The sequence below is a fragment of the Pinus tabuliformis genome, chromosome 6, assembly GCF_031772625.1.
Source record: "Pinus tabuliformis cultivar Carrire ecotype Pingquan chromosome 6, CPIR1, whole genome shotgun sequence".
NCBI classification, from domain to species: Eukaryota; Viridiplantae; Streptophyta; class Pinopsida; order Pinales; family Pinaceae; genus Pinus; species Pinus tabuliformis.
Window position 1 is genome coordinate 1,495,128,210 of NC_142292.1, and position 21,999 is coordinate 1,495,150,208.

Consider the following 21,999-nt stretch of genomic DNA (forward strand, 5'->3'; position numbering starts at 1 on the left):
GCACTGTGGAGGACATTTTCTTTGAACCATTGAAGCTCAGATCTGTTGAAAATAGTTTGGTCCAATATAGAACATCAGCAGATCTGTGGAGCATCTCTTCTTGACATGGACAGTCTTTTGAAACAGTTTTAAGCAGCCCTTTGAGACAATTTGAGCAGACCTAGGAGGCATTTTGCAGCACTCCCTTGATGTCTTTAGAGCAGCCCTTGAAAAGATTCTGAAGCAGCATTTTGTAGACATGCAAGCACCTTGGAGCAGATTTTGAAGGGCTCTGAAGATAACATCTAAAGCAGTATTGAAGTGCCTTGGAAGCCATTACTGGGATAGCCCTTAGAAGATCTCTTGAGCAGACTTGAAAGCTTGTTGGTGCAGATCTTGAAGACTTCTTAAGCAGGACTTGAAGTGATTCTAATGCAAGTTCTTGGGGATGATCTGAAGCCTACCTTGAGTACTTATAGAGGCATCTAGGGGACAGAGCTATTAGCAGAATTTGGAAGAGTCTTTGAGGAATTTTTGAAGGTGTTTAGATCAGACTAAGAGTCGGTTTAATCCTTGTATGACAGTTGACTATGTTTAATCCTTGGTTATTTGTATTTTGTTTTGAGTCTTTGATCATGTATGACAGTTGACTATGTACTGCCATTGGGTACCATTTTGATATAATGGATTGGTTCATGAGCCTACTTTGATCATATGTTGTCTTCCATCTATATTATAATGCTGTGTGTTTGGAAACATGAATGAAAATCTTTAAAATTATGTTTAAAATATTTAAAATTATGTTTTTTTATAAAAAAAAAAAAATATTTAATGTATTTTTTACAACGATCGAGTCATTGAAATCGAGCCGGCCGAGTCATTACCGAGTCAGAGTCGGAGTCGGAGTCGATCCTCGGCCGAGTCGGAGTCGGAGTCGGAGTTGTAAAACACTGATCGGTACAGATGAACAGGTCACCGACATTTTGACAAAGCCCTTGGGAAAGGTCAAATTCTTGACTTTCCAAGAACGACTTGGTGTCATTTAGAGACCCTCTTATGAGGGTCGAGTATGATGTATTGAGCTCTGGGAGCTCCAGGGGGGGCGCGAGGTACTTCTTGGAGTGACATGCGACCACAGGGTGACTCACCATCCCCTAGTGGTGCACTATGTACAGGGTGAATCGTTCAACCTTCCCCTGTGACACCCCGTGGCGACTGTAGGACAAGATGATTAGTTCTCCTGTGGGCCAGGATGATTAGTTCTCCGTGGCCACTGTAGAACAAGACGATTAGTTCTCCTGTGGGCCAGGATGATTAGTTCTCCGTGGCGACTGTTGGACAGGATGATTCGTATTCCTGTGGACAGGATGATTAGTTCTCATGTCGAGGCATCCTACCCATGCAGTCTGGGACTCATGGGAAGTATCTCTCATCTGATCAATGAGTAGGGAAATGGGGTTAGGGACCATTAGTAGTACTATCGCTGGACGCATCGTTGTATCTACCGTACTCCCCTCCATTGATCTGGGATCAGTGAGAGTGGTATGACACACTCTGAGACTGACTTCGGGTCAGTGGAGGATGGTATGATACATCCTCAATCATTTCTTCTTCTTCATAGTTCGAGCAGAGCAAAGCAGGGCCAAGCAGTGCAGGGCAGTGCATTTGATGGCTGGGATAGTAGTGACGGTCAAACGGATTGCAGATGGAGTTCTCCCTAGTTGAGAGGGAGTGTTAAAATTGGCAACTAGGGCCAAACTCCATGTGGGTCACCTCATTTATGGCAGCTGATATTTTTCCTAGATTCCTCTTGTCGAGAGGTGTAGGATTGATCTAAAGATCATCCGATTTCGACAAGTATTTATGGAGATATGAATTTATTTGTAATTACTTGACAAATTGTCAAGGTCGGCCAGCAACTAAATGTGTGGCACAAATCATATAAATACAAGTGAGATTGATTCATTTCAAATCATCTCATCATCTCTCATTCTTCTCTCTCTCCTTGTATGATTGGGAATACACAAGGAAGAAGATCTCTCACATGTGGGAAGCAAGAAGACGCAGGCTGAAAGAGGATGCAGGAATTGTTGACTGCGTTGACCGAGTTTGACTAAGGCAGTTGAAGGCATCTTTGCCCTGCGTTGACTCATCAAGGGTGTAGTTTTGGTGTGGCTGCCTCTCCTAGGCAGGCCATAGATTTTGGCACAAAAATCGAGGCAATCCGTCCACAAGTTTGACCAACGTTGACTGCCCTAGTTTTGGGCAGCAGGTTGACTTCAGTCAACAGCAGTTTCACTTCAGTCAACAGCAGTTTGACTGTGTTTTTGGGTTGTTCAAGGGTTGTTTCTTCAGGCTGTTTGAGGGCTAGTTGAACGGAAATTGACCAAGCATATTGGAGGTCAATTTCAACTCGTTTGACCAAGTTTGACTTTGCTGATCTAGAGTTTGCTGCTGCTGATATAAAATTACAGAATTCTGATTTTGCACTATATCTCTTTGTTGAACTGTTGAAGATAAAATGACACTGTCGGGAACTGCTGGGAAAGCTGACATAGAGGGCAAAAGTCGGAACTGTTGGGAACAGCCAGAACTGCCGAGAACTGTCGGGAACAGCGAGAACCGCTGGGAACAACCGGAACTGCCGAGAACTGCCGGAACTATCGAGAAAGCTAACGCAGAGGGCAGAAGTCGAAACTACTGGGAACAGCCGAAACTGCCGAGCACTGCCAGAACTGTCGGGAAAGCTAACGCAGAGGGCAGAAGAGGCTAACGCAGTCCCTAGAGACTGATGTTGGGGTTTTTCTTGGGGCAAATTGGAGCTAAGGAGTTGCCGGAGTGTTTATCCGAGGTTTCAGCCAGAGCATCTGTCTCCAAAGGGGAGGTACTACTGCCAAGATTTTTTCTCTGTTGGGTGAGCCGAATTTGGCACCCAAATTGTATTCTGAAGCTGCTTAATAAATCAAACCCTCAGATAGCTGGACCGGTTTTCCCGCATTGGGTTTTTCTAGGGACATTAGTCCAAAAATAACGGTGTCATTTGTGTGCTTGTTTCTGTTTCCTTCAGTTGGTGGTCTGTAATGTGTTGTGCATGTACTTGTGTTTATTTTCAGTATTTACATGGTAAATAACTTGTTAATTAATCAGAACAAGTAGGAAGGAATAAATCAAAAAGTACATGGAGGGTTTCTAACATGTCAGACTTAGAAATTCCAACATGGTATCAGAGCGTGGTTGCAGATCACAAGAGAACTGAGGACATCAGTCGAGCAGAGCAGCAGCAGCAGCAGAAAACAGTTGTCCCGAGTCACAGAAGTTGTTCCTAGCAGAGTAGCAGCAAGGAAGGGGTGACGCACTGCCTGTGTCATCAAGATTGAGCCAAGAAGAGGCAACGCAGAGGCTAAGGGAGGCAAAGGCAGGTTCACGCAGAGGCCAAGAGAGCTGACGCGGTTGGCTGAGGAGGTTGATTTGCTGGCACCGGGATTGTGCAGAGCCTAAGAGCTCTAACCTTCAGTTTGTTGGGGTTTAGGAGGTTGTGGGTAAGTTGAAGAGTGGTGTTGGTGGGGTACCATAGTCAGAATAGTACCTAACAGGGCAAGACCAAGGAGGAGGGAGTTGCTACCGAGGGTTTCTAGCCAAGAAATCTAGATCAGTGGTGCAGCGGCACTAAGGATCAAAGTGGGGGCATCTCGACATTGGCAGAAGGGTTTCCAGGAGGGAAATCGAGGCTCAAAGGGAGTCATACCAAGAACTTCCAGGAGGGAAGTAGAGGAGCAGTGAGATGGCTGTGAACGAGGTAAGAGACCGGGATAAATTGGATGGAGCCTCAAACTTCGTAGTCTGGAAGGCCAGAATCCTATTCGTTCTAAACAGGAATCGTGTCAAGAACTTCGTCTTGAGGACGATAGCTATCTCAGTTGACCCAGCTGATAACGACAAGTACGAGGAAGCAATGGTGAGGGCCAAGAGCATCATCCTTGACGGGGTCAATGTTAAGTTTAGGTATGTTCTATGCTAGAGCAATTTATTTAATTTCTTTTCCATATTAGCAATCACATCAGCATAAAGTAAACTGCAGATAGAACATAAATATAAATCGCAGAAGACAAGCCAAGACAAGAGGACACAAGATGTGGTGCAAGCCAAGGACAAACCCCACAATGTGTGGGGAAACCCTTGATCAATTCTTCTTTTATGTTCTTCAAAGTTCAACAGAGAAAGAGAGAGAGAGAGAGATAGTACATTTACAACAGAAGTCAACACTTTGACTTATCTAGATCTGAGCATAGATCATCTCTTATAATGATGAGATCAGTTGAAGACATTCTGCTTCAACTGATTCTCCAAGGTAACTCCCTCACCTAACATCGTGTTGCATCTGGTCTTCTAGCTGCACCACTGCATACTGCACCATGCTGCCCTTTATGTCCATGACCTCATTCATCATTATGCTGCCCTTTTTGTCCATGTCATGTTACAGCAGCATCATACAACCATCTAATAGCTTTAGATCTCAATAGTATAATGCATGACAACTTCATATATTATGGTAATAATCTGAGCCCACAAATACCCATACGAAATGCTGACTATGGTGTTATGAACTGTGGCCTAACACACAGTCTTCCTGTAGCAGCACAAACGATATCCTTGTTCTTCCAATGATACCCCAACAGGTTTGTTCCACTGCTCCTTTTAACTCAGCCTTCTAACAAGAAGAAACCACCCTCACACAGTTGTAACAGGGATGCTCAAACAGTCCCTTAACCTTGTTGTATTATGGTTCCTTCTACTGCGGCTAGGGCACATGGTTGTACTGTGGTTTGAACAACAGATTTGGTCTCCTTCTTACCAGTGTATCAGGGCCTCCTTATTACAGCGTATAAGGCTGTTGATCAGTCCTTCATTTGCTGCGGATAAGATCTCTTCATAACAGCGGATAAGGCCTCTTCTTTTCCTATGTATTCGTGCCTCCTTTGTTGCATAAAACGCTTGATGATTGTGGCCCTAGGGCACCCTTAAATGCTGCGGTTAGGGCACCCTTAAATGTGGTGAAGTCTCTCCTTTTGGACAGCCTCTTACTTTCCTTTAGAACTGCTTGAGGGAGCCTTCTAGGACTGCGTATAACAGGTTGCACAATTGCGTGTTAGGATGGCTCCATTTGACTGTCTCCTTTGCGTGAACAGGACTGTGCTGTAGATGTATTAGGGCTTCTTCAATAGTGAATAGATTAGTTTCTTTTGACAGCGTTTAAGCCTCCCCTTACTACGCTGCCAGGATGTCTGCGTGATATGTCTTCTGATGATGTGTATATATATATATATATCTCCACTGCGCTGCCAGAATGCCTGCGTATATATATATGTCCACGTATCTCTTAAACGATGCTGCCAGATCTAGGGCCTGCGTGCTATGGTTATCATCTGCCGTGTGGATAGATCTCAACAGCTGCATCGAATATGTATATATTACCATACTGTGCGTAGATATTCATTTCAGCATATGAACAACGTGTAGTTGGCATACTGTGCGCAAATAGCATATGGACAGCGTGTAGTTACCATTATGCGCAGATAGGATATGGACAGCATGTAGTTACCATGCTATGCGTAGATATTGCCTGTATAGGAACTGCGTGGATGTCTTCAATGTCTGCAAGATTATGACTGCGGCTTCCTCTATTACAGCTACTCTTGACTGTGTTTAGAATATCTGCATCTAGGGCATCCAACGTATTCTTTTACTGTCTTCTCCTTCTCCAAAAACCCAAGACGTGGAGAGGAGGAGTTCACATGAAGAATGTGTCTCAAAATAACATCGAATCCTCTTCTATTTATACCAAAAACGTATAGGATGAATGGACATGACGTTTGGGCTTCTTAAGCCTACATAAGTCATAGGTCGGCTTGATAATAAATCCATAATCAAAATAAATTCATATCTCCATAAATACTTATCGGAATCGGATGATCTTTAGATCAATTCTACACCTCTCGACGAGAGGGATCCAATAAAAATATCAGCTACCATAAATAAGCTGACCCACATGGAGTTTGGCCCTAGTTTCCAATTTAACACTCCCTCTCCACTAGGGAGAACTCCATCCGGTGATCCATAAGTCTGACTGTACTATCTCTGCCATCAGTGCCCTGCACTGCTCTGCCCAGCTCTGCTGGCTCTACTAAGCTCTGCTCAACTTTACTGGCTCTGCTAGCTCTGCTCTGCTTTGCTCAGCTCTGCTGGCTCTGCTCAGCTCAGCTTTGCTGGCTCTGCTATGCTCTGCTCAGCTCTGCCCAGCTCAGCTCTGCTCTACTCAGTTTAGCTCTGCTGAACCATGAAGAAGAAGAATTGATCGAGAATGTCTCATAACATTCTCCACTGACCCGCAATCAGTCTCAGAGTGCGTACCACTGGTCCCAGACCAGTTTCAACCGACCCAAAGTCAGCGTCATAGTGGATACCACTCCTACCACTGATCCCAGACCAATATCGCAGGCTTAGAGAGGGTATCACTAGTCCTAGACCAGTCTCAACCGACCCAAAGTCAGCGTCATAATATGTACCACTCTCACTGGTCCCAGACCAGTCCTGCACTGACACAAAGTCAGTCTCAGAGTATGTACCACTGGTCCCAAACCAGTCTCAACCGACCCGAAGTCAGTGTCATAGTATGGTACAACTCCTACCACTAGTCCCATACCAGTATCATTGATCCCAGATCAATGGAGGTCATCCTAGCGTAGGGAGTACGGTAGATACAACGATGCGTCCATCGATACTACTATGGTCCCTAACTTCATTTCCCTGCTCATTGATCAGATGAGAGGTACTTCCCATGAGTCCCAGACTGCATGGGTAGGATGCCTCGACAAGAGAACTAATCAATCCTATCCTCACAGGATAACACATCAATCCTGCTACAATCGCCATGGAGAACACATCAATCCAGGCCGCCATGGAGAACACATCAATCCAGGCCTCACAAGAGAACACATCAATCCTGCTACAGTCGCCATGGAGAACACATCAATCCAGGCCTCACAGGAGAACTAATCATCCTGTTACATAAGAGAGCGAATCATCCTGTTCCACAAAAGAGTGAATCATCTTGTCCCAGTGCGCACCACCAGGGGAGGGTGAGTCACCCTGTGGTCGTATGTTGCTCCAGTAAGAACCGCAAGCCCCCCAGAGCTCCTAGAGCTCAATGTATGCAACATGCAGGACCCTTTTACAAAGGTCTCTCGACGACTCCAAGTCGTTCGGGAAAATCACAAATTTGATCTTCCCCCCAGGGCTTTAGCGACCTGTACATCATCTCAATGCGATGGAGCCTCCTTGCTCATCGACTTTCCATATCCCAGACAACGCAGTGTCTGATGTCTATCTACTGGAGCAATTGTCGAATACGGGATTCCTCAATAATCGAATCCCACCTCTGGTTGTCACTGAGAAAAACAACTCACTTAAGAGCTTCCGCAACCATGCAGCTTCATACGAGATCATACTCGTAGCCATGTATTCGGTCTTGGCGGTGCTTATAGCAACTAACTTCTGCTTCCTGCATCGAAGCAGAGTCCAAAGAGAACCAGCACTGAAAAGTGCTCTAGTGATCCTCCACACTGTCTACCCATTCAGCATTCGAATAATAATGCAATTTCATCTTTCCGGCAGTGTATCTCAATTCATGAGAGATTGTGCCCTGTAGATATCTCAGAAGATTCTTGGCACCAATCCAATGAGGCTCAACCAAATATGAGCTCACCATGCTAACTGCAAAACATATGTCCGAACGGAGGTTCACCAAGAACATCAATGCGAATGAATTTATGAAACTCAAAGGCATTCCCAAATCAAGTCCGGCATCACTACCATATAACCTCTAAAAGTTAAGATCTTCGACGTAGTCACAGGCTAGCAATTTATCTTTCCACATTCGGAATCCAACTCCCTCTGTCTTCTACAAATGAGAGGGTCTGCACCTATCAGACATAGGTGTCGGTATGAGAGGTCTGTCATCCACAACCTTCGGATGGTTTGGATAGATTTCACTCCTAGTGAATCTTAGCTTCATCAGACAGCTGTTGATCCTCTCATACTATGCTCGGGGTGTCTTGCTTCAAGCCATAGAGGGCTTTCTTCCACCAGCATACGTGAGATTCCTGATCATCAATCTCAAACTCCACGGGTTGTTCCAAACCTGTGGACCTGCTACATGAGGGGGAATGGTCCCCTTGTAAGATTTTCCTTCGATACATCTCAGACATGTACCTACATGCTCTTTTTGAATTCAGGCATCTCTGTCACCATCTGACTCACAGACCTCCGACGTTGTGTCAATGGACATGGTCCCCAATGGACTTCCTGCAACTTGATACAACCCTGAACTCAAAAGCATCTTCGAAAATTCAATTTTCAAACATGTACCTTTCCATTGACGAATGCCACCATAAAACCTTTGACTTCCATTCCCTTTTCAGGATAGGTGGCATCGGCTCCAAGTGTAATCACATGATTGTTTCCATCTCTATCAAATTAGAGAGTGCACCCTTCTATCCAATGAAGTGCCTTGAAGCACTACAATCAATATGCCAAATTCCCAAAGAATCTGAAGGAGAGGGCCAATACAAGATAACACTTCTTTATCAGAAACAATATTTGATTCTTCTTACCTGGGTTCCTTGCTTCCTTGAAGAGTCGGCCGTGTCTTTGATGACCTGCATCTCTGTCATTCGGACACTCCTTCGCATAAGGGCCGAACTCATAACCAAGACATCTACCTTTCCATCCACCCTTAGATCCAAACTTCCCAATGAAGTGATCTTTAGGTATGCCATCAGAAGTTCTGCTATGCCATTCTGATAAAATGCTCTGCTTCGACTTCACCCTAAGTGAATTGTGAAGAACCTATTGATCCTTTTGCCTTGTCCCAACTGTCTTTAGTGATTGCTCTTTCACTCTTGCTTGGGCATTGTCTTCACCTTCGCTCTGATACCATGTTAAGTTTAGGTATGTTCTATGCTAGAGCAATTTATTTAATTTCTTTTCCATATTAGCAATCACATCAGCATAAAGTAAACTGCAGATAGAACATAGATATAAATCGCAGAAGACAAGCCAAGACAAGAGGACACAAGATGTGGTGCAAGCTAGGGACAAACCCCACAATGCGTAGGGAAACCCTTGATCAATTCTTCTTTTATGTTCTTCAAAGTTCAGCAGAGAAAGAGAGACAGAGAGAGATAGTACATTTACAACAGAAGTCAACACTTTGACTTATCTAGATCTGAGCATAGATCATCTCCTATAATGATGAGATCAGTTGAAGACATTCTGATTCAACTGAATCTCCAAGGTAACTCCCTCACCTAACATCGTGTTGCATCTGGTCTTCTAGCTGCACCACTGCATACTGCACCAAGCTGCACTAATCATGATTATCATCATGCTGCCCTTTATGTCCATGACCTCATTCATCATTATGTTGCCCTTTATGTCCATGTCATGTTACAACAGCATCATACAACCATCTAACAGCTTTAGATCTCAACAATATAATGCATGACAACTTCATATATTATGGTAATAATCTGAGCCCACAAATACCCATACGAAATGCTCACTGTGGTGTTATGGCCTGCGGCCTAACACACAGTATTCCTATAGCAGCATAAACGATATCCTTGTTCTTCCAATGATACCCCAACAGGTTTGTTCCACTGCTCCTTTTAACTCAGCCTTCTAACAAGAAGAAACCACCCTCACACAGTTGTAACAGGGATGCTCAAACAGTCCCTTAACCTTGTTGTATTATGGTTCCTTCTACTGCGGCTAGGGCACATGGTTGTATTGCGGTTTGAACAATAGATCTGGTCTCCTTCTTACCAGCGTATCAGGGCCTCCTTATTACAGCGTATAGGGCTGCTGATCAGTCCTTCATTTGCTGCGGATAAGATCTCTTCATAACAGCGGATAAGGCCTCTTCTTTTCCTATGTATTCGTGTCTCCTTTGCTGCATAAAACACTTGATGATTGTGGCCCTAGGGCACCCTTAAATGTTGCGGTTGGGGCACCCTTAAATGTGGTGAAGTCTCTCCTTTTGGACAACGTCTTACTTTCCTTTAGAACTGCTTGAGGGAGCCTTCTAGGACTGCGTATAACAGGTTGCACAATTGCATGTTAGGATGGCTCCATTTGACTCTCCTTTGCGTGAACAGGACTGTGCTGTAGATGTATTAGGGCTTCTTCAATAGTGAATAGATTAGTTTCCTTTGACAGTCTTTAAGCCTCCCCTTACTGCGTTCTGGAAGCTTCCTTTACTGCGTAGATGAGGGACGTTGATTGACCTTAAACCACGCTGCCAACTCCTGCGTATATATATGTCTCCACTACGATGCCAGGATGCCTGCGTGATATGTCTTCTGATGATGCGTATATATATATATATATCTCCACTGCGCTGCCAGAATGCCTGCGTATATATATATATATGTCCACATATCTCTTAAACTATGCTGCTAGATCTAGGGCCTGCGTGCTATGGTTATCATCTACCGTGTGGATAGATCTCAACAGCTGCATCGAATATGTATATATTACCATACTGTGTGTAGATATTCATTTCAGCATATGAACAGCGTGTAGTTGGCATACTGTGCGCAGATACCATATGGACAATGTGTAGTTACCATTATGCACAGATAGCATATGGACAGCGTGTAGTTACCATTATGTGCAGATAGCATACGGACAGCGTGTAGTTACCATGCTATGCGTAGATATTGCCTGTATAGGAACTGCGTGGATGTCTTCAATGTCTGCAAGATTATGACTGCGGCTCCCTCTATTACAGCTACTCTTGACTGTGTTTAGAATATCTGCAGCTAGGGCATCCAACGTATTCTTTTAGTGTCTTCTCCTTCTCCAAAAACCCAAGACGTGGAGAGGAGTTCACATGAAGAATGTGTCTCAAAATAACATCGAATCCTCTTCTATTTATACCAAAAACGTATAGGATGAATGGACATGACGTTTGGGCTTCTTGAGCCTACATAGGTCACAGGTCGGCTTGATAATAAATCCATAATCAAAATAAATTCATATCTCCATAAATACTTATAGGAATCGGATGATCTTTAGATCAATCCTACACCTCTCGACGAGAGGGATCCAATAAAAATATCAGCTGCCATAAGTAAGCTGACCCACATGGAGTTTGGCCCTAGTTGCCAATTTAACAGTCAAGGACCATGTAGTACCACATATTGTCGAAAAGGAAACGGTAAATGAGATGTGGGAGGCCCTAATGAAATTGTACCAGCATACTTCTATGCAGAGAAGGATGTTACTAGAAAATCTAGATGCAGAAGGGAGAACAGATCGACCCCTTCCTCGGTTGATTGAAGGAGATCCGGGATCAGCTGACTTCCATAGGGGCCACGCCAGATCAAGTATTGATGGTGAGAACAACCCTGAACGCAGTCTTAGAAAACTGAAAGGTGTTTGTCCAGAGCATACTGGACAGGGCGACCCTTCTAGATTGGGAGGAGATGTGGGCTGCTCTTCGCCAAGAAGAGATCAGAAGGATGAGCAAGGCGGGAAGCAGTGGCAATGGGATCAGAATCAAGAAGGAGGAGGAGGTGGATGTTGCCTTACCATCTGAGGGAAAGCAAGAGAAACGGAAGAAGAAGGACCTCTCCAAGGTCAAATTCTTCCACTGTGGGGAGCTGGGTCATTATGCGACCCAGTGTCCAAGGAAGAAGAGCAAGGGAGAGACCTCCGAAACCAAAGCTACGCCAACAAGGGCAGAGAAGGAAATGGAGACAAACAATCACTGTGCCATGAGTGCACACACGCCACTTGAGAGGAAGTAGGGAGAAATCGAGCTGTAGTTAGACGAACTACAGGCAATGAGGGGCAGGATCCCTGAGGTACCCAACCTCTCGGATTATACCTAGCTACGGAAGCCCCGAAGAGGAGTAGCAGTGCTGGCGGATGTCAGTAGAGACGGATGCAGATCGAGCGAGAGAGGGAGCTACAATGCAGGATTCCTAGGACAGCGTGAGGCAGCAGTGCGAGAAGCACGAGAGTGTTGCACCAATGTAGGATGGCACAGAGAGGTGTGCAACGGTGCGAGATGCACAGAGTTGTTGCAGCAACGCAGAGGTCAAAGTGGGAGCACTTGTCAATGACAGAGGGAGCTTCAGCATCAGGAGTATTTCTAGCCTGACGGAAATGTTAGAGTTGGGAGATCAGTTACTTCTCAGTAACTAGGTTGTAGTGTAGCAGTTAGCAAGGGTAGTGCTATGGGCAGCACGATGCAGCATGATGAGAGGGGTTGCAGTGCAGATGCAACAGTGGCAGTGACAGGGCCATGGGCAACGGCACGGATGCAGAGGGAGTTGCAATATGGATGCAGCAGTGGCAGTGGCAAGGCCATGGGTAGCAATACAGGATGCAACAGTGCAGAGGATGTTGGGTAGCAGGCCTAGCATCAGCACAAGGACCAATGCCTAATGATCAGAGTGATGCTCAGTGAGGAGTATTACTAGAGCACAGTCCTCGCTAAGAGGGAGTGTTGATTCGGGGTAGCCGGATGTACTCTAGCCACGAAAATTGGTGGAGAGGCTAAGGCATGTGAGATCTCCAATACCCAGAAAGGGTTTGGGAAGATACTAAACAGTTTGGGAGATATTAAAATAATTAATATTTTTAATGGAGTCCCTAAGTCTAAACTTAGGGAAATTAAAATATTAATGTGAATTAATATAAAACTGTGTTAGAATGGTCCAAAAGTCATGGATCAAGCAAGATCTAATCCTAGCCGTTGATTAGGGACTTAATCTCAGTCGTTGATTTGTCAACGAGAAAAGTATAAGAGGAGGCTTGAGGGTCACTTGGAGAACACACCAAGAGATCAAGATTTCGACTTTCTGGGGCTGGGTTTGCTGAGAAAATTGAGAGAGTGATCTGGAGTTGCAGCTGAGGGGCAGTGAATACAGAAGCAGAGCCGCAGAGATAGTGCCGGGAGGATTAGCGCAGCAGCCGAGAAAGTTGACGTAGAAGGCAGAAGCCGGAACTGCCGAGAACGGCCAAAACTGTCGGGAACTGCCGGAACAGCCGGGAAAGCTGACGGAGAGGGCAGAATCCAGAACTTCCGGGACCAGCCGAAACTGTTGGAACAACTGGGAAAGCTGACGCAGAGGGCAGAAGTCGGAACTACTGGGAACAGCCGAAACTGCCGGGAACTGTCGGAACTGCCCAGAAAGCTGACACAAAGGGCAAAAGATGTTGACGCAATCCCTAGAGGCTAACGCTGGGGTTTTTCGTGGGGCAGATTGGATCTGAGGAGTTGTCGGAGTGTTTATCCGGGTTTTCAGCGGAAGCATCTATCTCCGAAGGAGAGGTACTACTGCCGAGATTTCTCTGTTGGGTGAGCCGGATTTGGCACCCAAATTGTATTCTGAAACTGCTTAATAAATCAAACCCTCAGATAGCTGCACCGGTTTTCCCGCATTGGGTTTTTCCGGGGACATTAATCCAAAAATAACGGTGTCATTTGTGTGTTTGTTTCTATTTCCTTCAGTTGATGATATGTAATGTGTTGAGCATGTACTTGTGTTTATTTTCAGTATTTACATGGTAAATAACTTGTTAATTAATCAGAACAAGTAGAAAGGAATAAATCAGAAAGTACATGGAGAGTTTCTAACGTGTTAGACTTAGAAATTCCAACAATCTATGTCTTCACCCTTCTACATCCGGGTGGTTCTCAGCTTCTCCTAGAGAAACATCTTTCGCTACTCAGAAGAACTCTGATATAGCATGGGGAGAGCTACCCACATTTCCCTGGCAGTATTCTTGCCAGAAATATGTGAGACTATATGATCTCAAACTCCATCCAAAATCATCGCTTCGCCTTCACCATTTCATTTTTGTACTCTTTTAGCTGATATGCATCCTAGGGTATTGTTATAACATTGTCCACATAGGCTTTCAGACCATATTCATCTAGAAGGAAGGACATCCTAGCCTTCCCGGTAACATAGTTGGAGGCTCCCTCCAACCTATCCTGATCTCTAAAAGCCTAGAAGTGGCCATCTCTGAAACTATCGAAAACTCCCTCTTTCCCTCTACTTGGTTACTGGATCTGCTACTCGCACTCCCTTCTGGAGTGAGAAGATTTGCTCTTAGCTACTGCCAATCTGCAACTGGAAAAATTAGATCTCTAAGACTCGAGATCCCTTAAGAGAAATTTTCCCTTTGTGTGTTATTTCTCTGCCCTGCAATGGTTCTGCTTCTGCAAACTACAACAAAACTCTCTGCGCTCAACCAAGGAATTTGCTTAGCGAAAATATGAGTTGTTGTTGCTCCCTCTGCCTGCTGGAATCACTATTTTGAGAAACTCAAATTTTCTGCCAACCTGCAACTGAAAATCGACCCTTGCCCAGCAATTCGAATTGCTTGGCTAGGCACTGCGCAGTGCGCAGCACCAGAAAATTTCGGCTTGCTGCTTCTTCTGCACAGCAAAATTTTCTTCTTCCGCCTCTGAGTTTCCCGACTGATCAATCGCGCTCTAAAACCATGTGAAAAATTCACTACTGAAATCTTATTGCAACAACTGGAAATTATTTTTCTAGTTATTAATTAATTTAACAATTTATCTGCTACAACAAATACCAAATAATTCACACTACAACCTTCACAAATAAAACTATGGAAAATAATAGCACTGGAAACTGAGAAATATGCTAGCACACACACATAAAATTAACATAGTTATTTTTAAAAAAATGTCCTCGGAAAAACCTAGTGCAGGAAAACCGGTGCAACAACTAAGAGTTTTTATTATTATGCAACAGTGAAAATTCTGAGTACAATCTGGGAGTCGAATACTAGCTATCCTGCAAAGAAAATACTGGCAAAAATATATTAAGGGATTTTACCCTCACTCCGAGCAATCCCGACACTCAACAACCACTGAAAAGCAAGTTATACAACTGGGCCTAGGCAGGCTCTGCGTCAACCTGAAGTTGCCTACCACATGTTCTGAATAAATCAACTGCTAATCAAGCCGTCCTACCTGTTGTTGACTGAGAAAATGCTTCTCGCCTCTAGAACTGAAAACGTCTTCCCCTTAGCAAAAATTGAACTACCCTTTGAGGGTCTACGCAGCCTCCTGGAGAAACATCAGCCTTTCTCTACAATGCACTTCACCGGATCCGGAAAACTTCCTTCGGCTCACTTTCTTTGCCCCTCACTGTCTTTGCTTCCTTCTGAAACTCTAACTCTTCCGGCAACTGTTGGCTCTCTAGAAAAATCAAACTCTCCAAGGAAATTGAACCCCACAACTGTATCCTCCATCTACCCATTGACTTCTTCTTATAATCTTCTGTTGGACCTCCAACAGCCAAGATTAAAACTTAATCAAGAGCCCAAATTAATTCCATGTCGATCCATGTGAGTTTCTAAAATAATTCACACCTTATCTCAATTAATATTGATTAATTAACCACTTTTCCTAAGTTTAGACTTAGGAAACATTAAAAAATAGGTTAATAATCTAATCAAGACATTTCTAGGTGGAATTTCCAGAAACAATTTCTGGGTTATGGAGAACTCATGCATTTTAGCCTCTTCACAAAGTTTTGGGACTAGAACACCTCCAATGCTATAGAAACTAACACCAATAGCAAGTCTTATCCATAAAAGATCACATTATGCCCAAGTAGCCAATAAGAAAGCTAGTTCACACTCTTTCTAGAGAGACTGAATTCACATTTGTGATGATGAAAATAGAGGTGAGGGGGGGCTCTATTTATATGAGCCTTCTCCCACTCACTTCACAAATAAAATGATCTAAACCCCCTATTAACAAGTTCACTTTTGAGTGTTCAACAAGAAAGAGGTTACAAGCCAAACTCATAGCTCAAAAACAAGATAAATATGCCATAAAAGCCCACATGTGTGGGAATAAAAGCTCCAATAGTATGACATCAACCCCCAAGTGAGCTCAATAAGCTCTCACAATGTGAGACAAGGGCTAATGAGTGCTCCATACTCCAAAAAGTATCTCAAGGATCATCTATAAGCCATCAAAAATATCCATGCCAACACGTCGTGCCTAAAACTGCCCTACGTCGACCTCACAAAAGGAAAAGGGGTGATCAAATATCTCAAGCGTTGGGGCTCCAAGGTGATGTACAAGCCATCCCTTGTCATGTCAAGGATGACCATCATCATTTAGGCTCTGGATCAAGTGATATCCATCAAACAGTGAGGGGGTAGAGCTCATGCTAGGCTTTTGCCCATGTGCTAATTTTTGTCCCGTCCATCTTTTGTAGTTTATCTTTCCTTTTTGTGTGGATTTCTTTGCTTTTATCTTTCTTTTAGCTACATCAACCTCCAAGGCAATGTTTTTCGGCCCAAACCCAAGGATGAGGATGATAAGGTGCCAATCCCCATGACCAATGACCACCTACCCAAAGAATGGATATGGAATAGAGGGAATGATGGAAAGTGGTAAGTATGGAATATCAAGGGCATGATACTTCAATCAAAGCCTCCCCAATAGTGTCCTTCTTATAACCCTAAGGCCTCAAAGGAGGTCCCACTAGACTATAATCAAAGATTAACCACCTAGGTGAAGTGCGAGAACAAGAATACAATCAAGATCATTCAATCATTCGGCTCACCCTTTGATTCATATAAGTGTGCCCCAAAACAATACGCAAAAGCACATGATTAAAAAATGGTTAAAGTACCTGCCGATGGATGACCCACCTTCCTTTAAGAAGGAATGTCAGATGGGAGAAAGGAATCTGAGGGGACCATATATGTGGGGGGTCCATGGCATCATGTCAAGTGTTGATCAATAGGGTTGTTGGTTTTTGGCTGTCCAAGGAGGAGAAAAATTTCTCCTGCAGGTTACCCACTTTTCGATGGGTAATAGGTCTCTCCCAGAGACTTGTGGGAAGTGGTGGTGCAAAGGGTGGAAAAGAAAATAGATAAATGGATCATAATGCCTTTGACCATAGTTGTTGAGTTTCAAATTTGCACCAAATTTCTAGCAACAACTCAAGTTTACTATTAATCTTTTTGGATTCCCTCTAAATTAGCTTATTAGTGGCTAGAAAATGCTTATAGAAACTTCCTTTGGGCCAACAATTCTAATGGTAAAGGCCTTCACAAAGTCAGTTGGGAATTCTATTGCACTCGAAAATATGGTGGCTTTGGTTTCATGAAAACTAAAATTCAAGCTCAAGCTCTCTATGCCAAATGGGTGGTTAAGATCATGAGTAGGAGTAAGGCACATAGAGGTTTGCTCAAATATCAAACAAGGGGTTCTAATGGGAAAAAAATCCTTGGCGGTTTCTCTCTTCCAAAACCTAGGTGGATCACCTTGTAATGTTAAAATTGTTGTCGTTTTCATGATCTAGAGTATTTGAAAGGCTTAGGAGGTTGTTAAACCACTACTTTCATGGAGAGATCTCCCTTTGCATTTTGAGTTGCCCTTTAATGATCATTACCCATAGTGGTCTTCCCTAGCTTTACATGAAGGAAGTTCCTTGGGTAAATCAGAATGGTTCTCGATATTGTGGCTATGCAAAACATAAGTTTATCCTAAGACGGGTGTAGGGCCTTCTTACAAATGATCCCATTCCCAATTTGGGCCTCCAAGTGCCTTAGGAACAATGGCAATATTGGAGATGGGCGAGAGCCACAAGATTTTACCAGATAAAGGCCCCACTTTGGGCTACAAATGGCTATCCTTCGAGATTGATTTGAAAGGTCATTTGAACAAAATTTGGTGTTTGAAATCGATGAAAAAAATGTGGTTGGTCTAGCTGAGGAGACTATGGAAGCCGACCTTGGAGCCAAAGAAGGCCTCTTTGCCCAGTTTCTTATTGTAGGAGGTCTACAAGTGGACAAAAGATTTGCATCTGAGAGTACAAAACCTGTCGTGATGTCCCCTATGTAGGTGGCTAAGACTTTGAACACAAAAGTTTTGGTTTTGTTCCTTAGCCAAGTCTATATAGGGCTTGGGTTCAAACTCTATGTCAGCAATACATCCCTAAGCCTTCTAGCACTTTCTCATGACATGTGCCAATCTATCCTTGCAATTATTGCACAAGAATGAAAAATTCGCATGGAAATGGAGTTTTGGAGTGGGGCCCTTGTATTTTCAGTTGGGAGCCACCTAGCCCATCTTGACCTCCATTAGCACAGTCTCACCAAGGTGACACTACGCCTTACAACCAGACAAAGCAAACGAGTTCAAGAGTGCAAAGAGCAGGGACATAGTTGGCCTCCTACCCCAGCTAAGAATGACAAGCAGTTTCCTACTTTCGCCCTAGCCATATCAAAGAACTCAAAGTCTCCCAAAAAGGCAAATGACAATGGTATCAGCCCATGGATTATGCTCCCCCAATGAGTGGATTGGACCTTGCCCCTGATGACCCCTCTCTTGTTGTTGGTATTATTGTTTCCTAGTGTTTATGACCAGGTTATCTGCCTTGTGGTTTTGGACATTGTCACTTTGATATTTTGGATACAAGATATCGCAGCTCTTTGTAATCAGGTGTTTTGGAGTTAGCCAGCCTGCAGTGTTCAGTTGATAGTTTTTTGCTAGTGTTCATGAAGGCTACGTGTGTGACCATCCCTTTTTTATAGGAGAACAATGTACATAAGGTTTTATCAATAGTCAAAGGAAGTTTTAATGTCCAAGAAATTTTTTTGAGCTGAGAATACTTGATTGAGAATCATGCATGAAGAGATCCTGGTATCTTACCTTACTAGAGAGTGGAATAACATGGACACTGGCATCTCCAAGTTCTTCATGATGTGATTGAAGGATATAGCAAAAGTTTCTAGCATCTGCATGGTCCTGGAAAGCAATGGTGTGGTAAGGGCCAGGCTTACTAGCCGATTCAATGCCTGGAACCATCTCCAGAGAATATAAGCCTCTCAACACCTCGTCTTTGTTATTTCTATAAAGGCCAATGCACTGCCAAAAAAAATTATGATAATAGTCATTCATCAGAGCCCACAAATAATTTGTCAATTGCAAAACACCCATAGCAACAGCATAGCAATTTCAGGTACCAGAGTCTCATTATTTTTCATCCTCAAAAGTCATATTACACTATCTTAAAAGGGCAGTATTATGAAATACAGGATGGACAGATGGAAACAGTACAAAAATAAGAAGGTAAAGCGGAAAATAGAAAAATATAGGAATGGTGTCAAACTGAAAGGTAGACAAACAATTCAAGATAACTTTAAGGAATAGAAATATGAACAAAGCATATGGAAACACTGAGCTACATATTCAAATATATCAACGGAAAGGGTATAAAATAAGAGGATAAACCAGAAAATAGAAAAGCCCAGTAACTGTGTCAAAATGGAAACACTCAAAAAATATTAATATTTTTAAAGTGGAACTTTGAACAAAGTGCATTGAAACACTAAACTACATGTTTAAATATACCAGAACATATGGATGATTCATCCACCAAAAATGGTTCTGCAACTCTCGCTGGCACTCATTTCCTTTACTAGTTGTTGTTTTCCAGTCATCCATTTCATGCTCTTTGAATATCTTGGCCTTCTTTATTTCATAATTTCCAAGTTTTCTTTCTGGAGACAATAAAGCATCCTCTGCTTTTTCTTCTGAAACTGCTCTATCTAGGCTTTTAACAGACTTGTAAGTTGCATCTATTGCTGTGCTTGAGGAATATTTTGAAGCGATGGATGAAGATGCTAAAACAGGAGTTCTCTCTGCCATGAATTTTTTGTTTTCTTCTATATCAAACCCCATATTCTCTGCCGTGAACATCTTCCCATTATTGTTTTTATCAGACAAAATGGACCTGCCTGTTTTATCAGAGTTCTTCCACGCAGTTGTAGAAGACTTGGGTGTATCATCAACATCAGAACCACCTGAAATAGAACAAAATATGAAAATCAGAACCCATGATTCTAGTATTGCTTCTCTCTCCATTGGCATATGCCCGTGCACACAAATTGTGAAGATCTCAAGCAACCTGTACCTATTTCTAAAAGTAATGTTTGTTAAGTACTCTTTTAAGCTCTTTCCTAAATTAAACAAATATGCATTCGCAGGATTCAGAAAAAACTGTACACAAGGAATCGAATTCTGCCCCAAGATTAGAAACAAAATGTTCTAAAGGGCCTAAAGGATGCTAACACGACATAATCATATTTGTATACAGAAACTTGAAGTCAAAATTTCAAAACCAAGTTAAAAAGTACAAAATATATAGATAATAATAAATACATATAATATATCGACTATAGTCTATAGTTTTCCATTTAAAAACTTTCCATCCAACCATTAACTTTCTAATCCTGTCATTGTATATTTCGAAATCACGCACAAATCATTAATTTCCACTTAAACTACTTTCCCATTACTGTAAATAATAAACATGTAAGAGGCAGTTACTGCTGCTAGAATGCCAGCAATATCTACAGTGTTTTCAAATCATCTCCACAACTGAACAAAATCAACTTAAACAAGTTCAAACTGATCTTTTTCTATGTTCGGGAACAGAGATTCTAAGCAAAATTTGACCCCAACTGATAGTTTTGGGCTTTCAGCTACTGTGAATGTAAATGATGCTGCAATTTTCTATACATTCCCAATAACGGAGGCTATATATGGAACCGAAATAAATCAATTAAGATTGAAGGTATGAACAATAGTTATAACACAAAACAACTCACTTTGCTGCAAATTAGCACCCTTGTGACATAATGGTACAGGATTTGACAGCATTGAGATGCAGGTTAAAAAAAATGTAACAATTCCTGAAGTTAACTGCCTTCGCCACATTAAATTTTTAGCAGCTTGGATCCTTCTTCTAAACGATGAATTACCATAACGAACTGTTTCATAGCAATATGCTAATAGTTCAGTTCTAATATTGAAAACGGCTTTTGTCATCACTAACACAAATTTAACATGACCATCAGTGACCAAATCATTAGTAAGAGATAAGCTATAAATGCAAACTCAGTTACCATTTATGAAATGTAGCTTGACCATTTGGAACAATTTCCTTCACTCGTCTTAACATGCATTCTATCAATCTAGAAACTGCTTGCTGGCATTGCAAGTTGCTAGCAGTTTTACAAGAAGTTCAATGGCTTTCATCAGCTCTCTGCACAACACTGTGAGGAAAGCCAAAGCCACGTGTTTTTCTTCTAATGTTTTCTGGGAGAGCCCATTTCTCACATAGCTTCCGAATTTGCTATAGGGAGAACTGTGTATTCCAAAATTAATAGCTACTCAAGTGTTAGATAAACTTGACACTGTGATGGAGTTGAGGTTGTGTCAACAGTTATGGTTAATAGTTGTGGTTTTTTGGGCACCCGGTATTGGTGATCCATGGTAATAAGCGCATGGTATTACATGTAGTTGAAGCCATTAAAAGGCTAGAGGATTCTCCATTGTAGTGAGCCATGGTTGAGCAGTGAAAGCTTAGGTTGTTGGCCGGCTTGGCTGTGTTTTAGCCAAGGACAATAATAGATCTATTGTTGTCTGGTTTTTCCCCAATTGGGGTTTTCCAGGTAAATCATGGTGTACATGATTTGAATGTGTTGTTGCTATGTGTATTAATATTATATTTATTTCTCTTGTATTTTATCTAAAAGAATAACAAGTGGTATCAGAGCGTAGGACTTCGTTGCACAAACTAGCAGCGCTGGCTGAAGCAATGGCTCGTTGCACAAACCAGTAGGGCCGATTGAGCAATGGTTCGATGAGGAGCATGATGCAAGTGCATGGGATTGATGTGATCCCATTCATTGTTTTTTGGTGCCAACAGCGAAAAGGGATTTGTGACCAAGTCCCCAAAGCCATGGTGATGTTACAGAGCTCAGTATCAAAAAAAAAAAGTCATGAGTGGATGTGTGGTTTTGTTTCCAGTTGCAATAACTTTCTGCATCACATGGTGGTTTATTCAATTTGTTGATAGCTTCTTCAAACCAAGATAC

General features: G+C 42.7%; 1 protein-coding gene across 2 annotated transcripts in view; it reads right to left on the minus strand.

Moving 5' to 3' along the window:
• LOC149264328 (uncharacterized) overlaps positions 1-21,999 on the minus strand; it is a 60,865-nt gene that overhangs the window by 31,694 nt on the left and 7,172 nt on the right. For both annotated transcript variants that reach the window (XM_089427946.1, XM_089427943.1), the window contains exons 2-3: positions 19,469-19,920; positions 18,767-18,982 (exon numbers count right to left, since the gene is read on the minus strand). In XM_089427946.1, the coding sequence (XP_089284072.1) occupies positions 18,767-18,982; positions 19,469-19,920 (668 nt within the window). The remainder of the gene's footprint in view (positions 1-18,766; positions 18,983-19,468; positions 19,921-21,999) is intronic.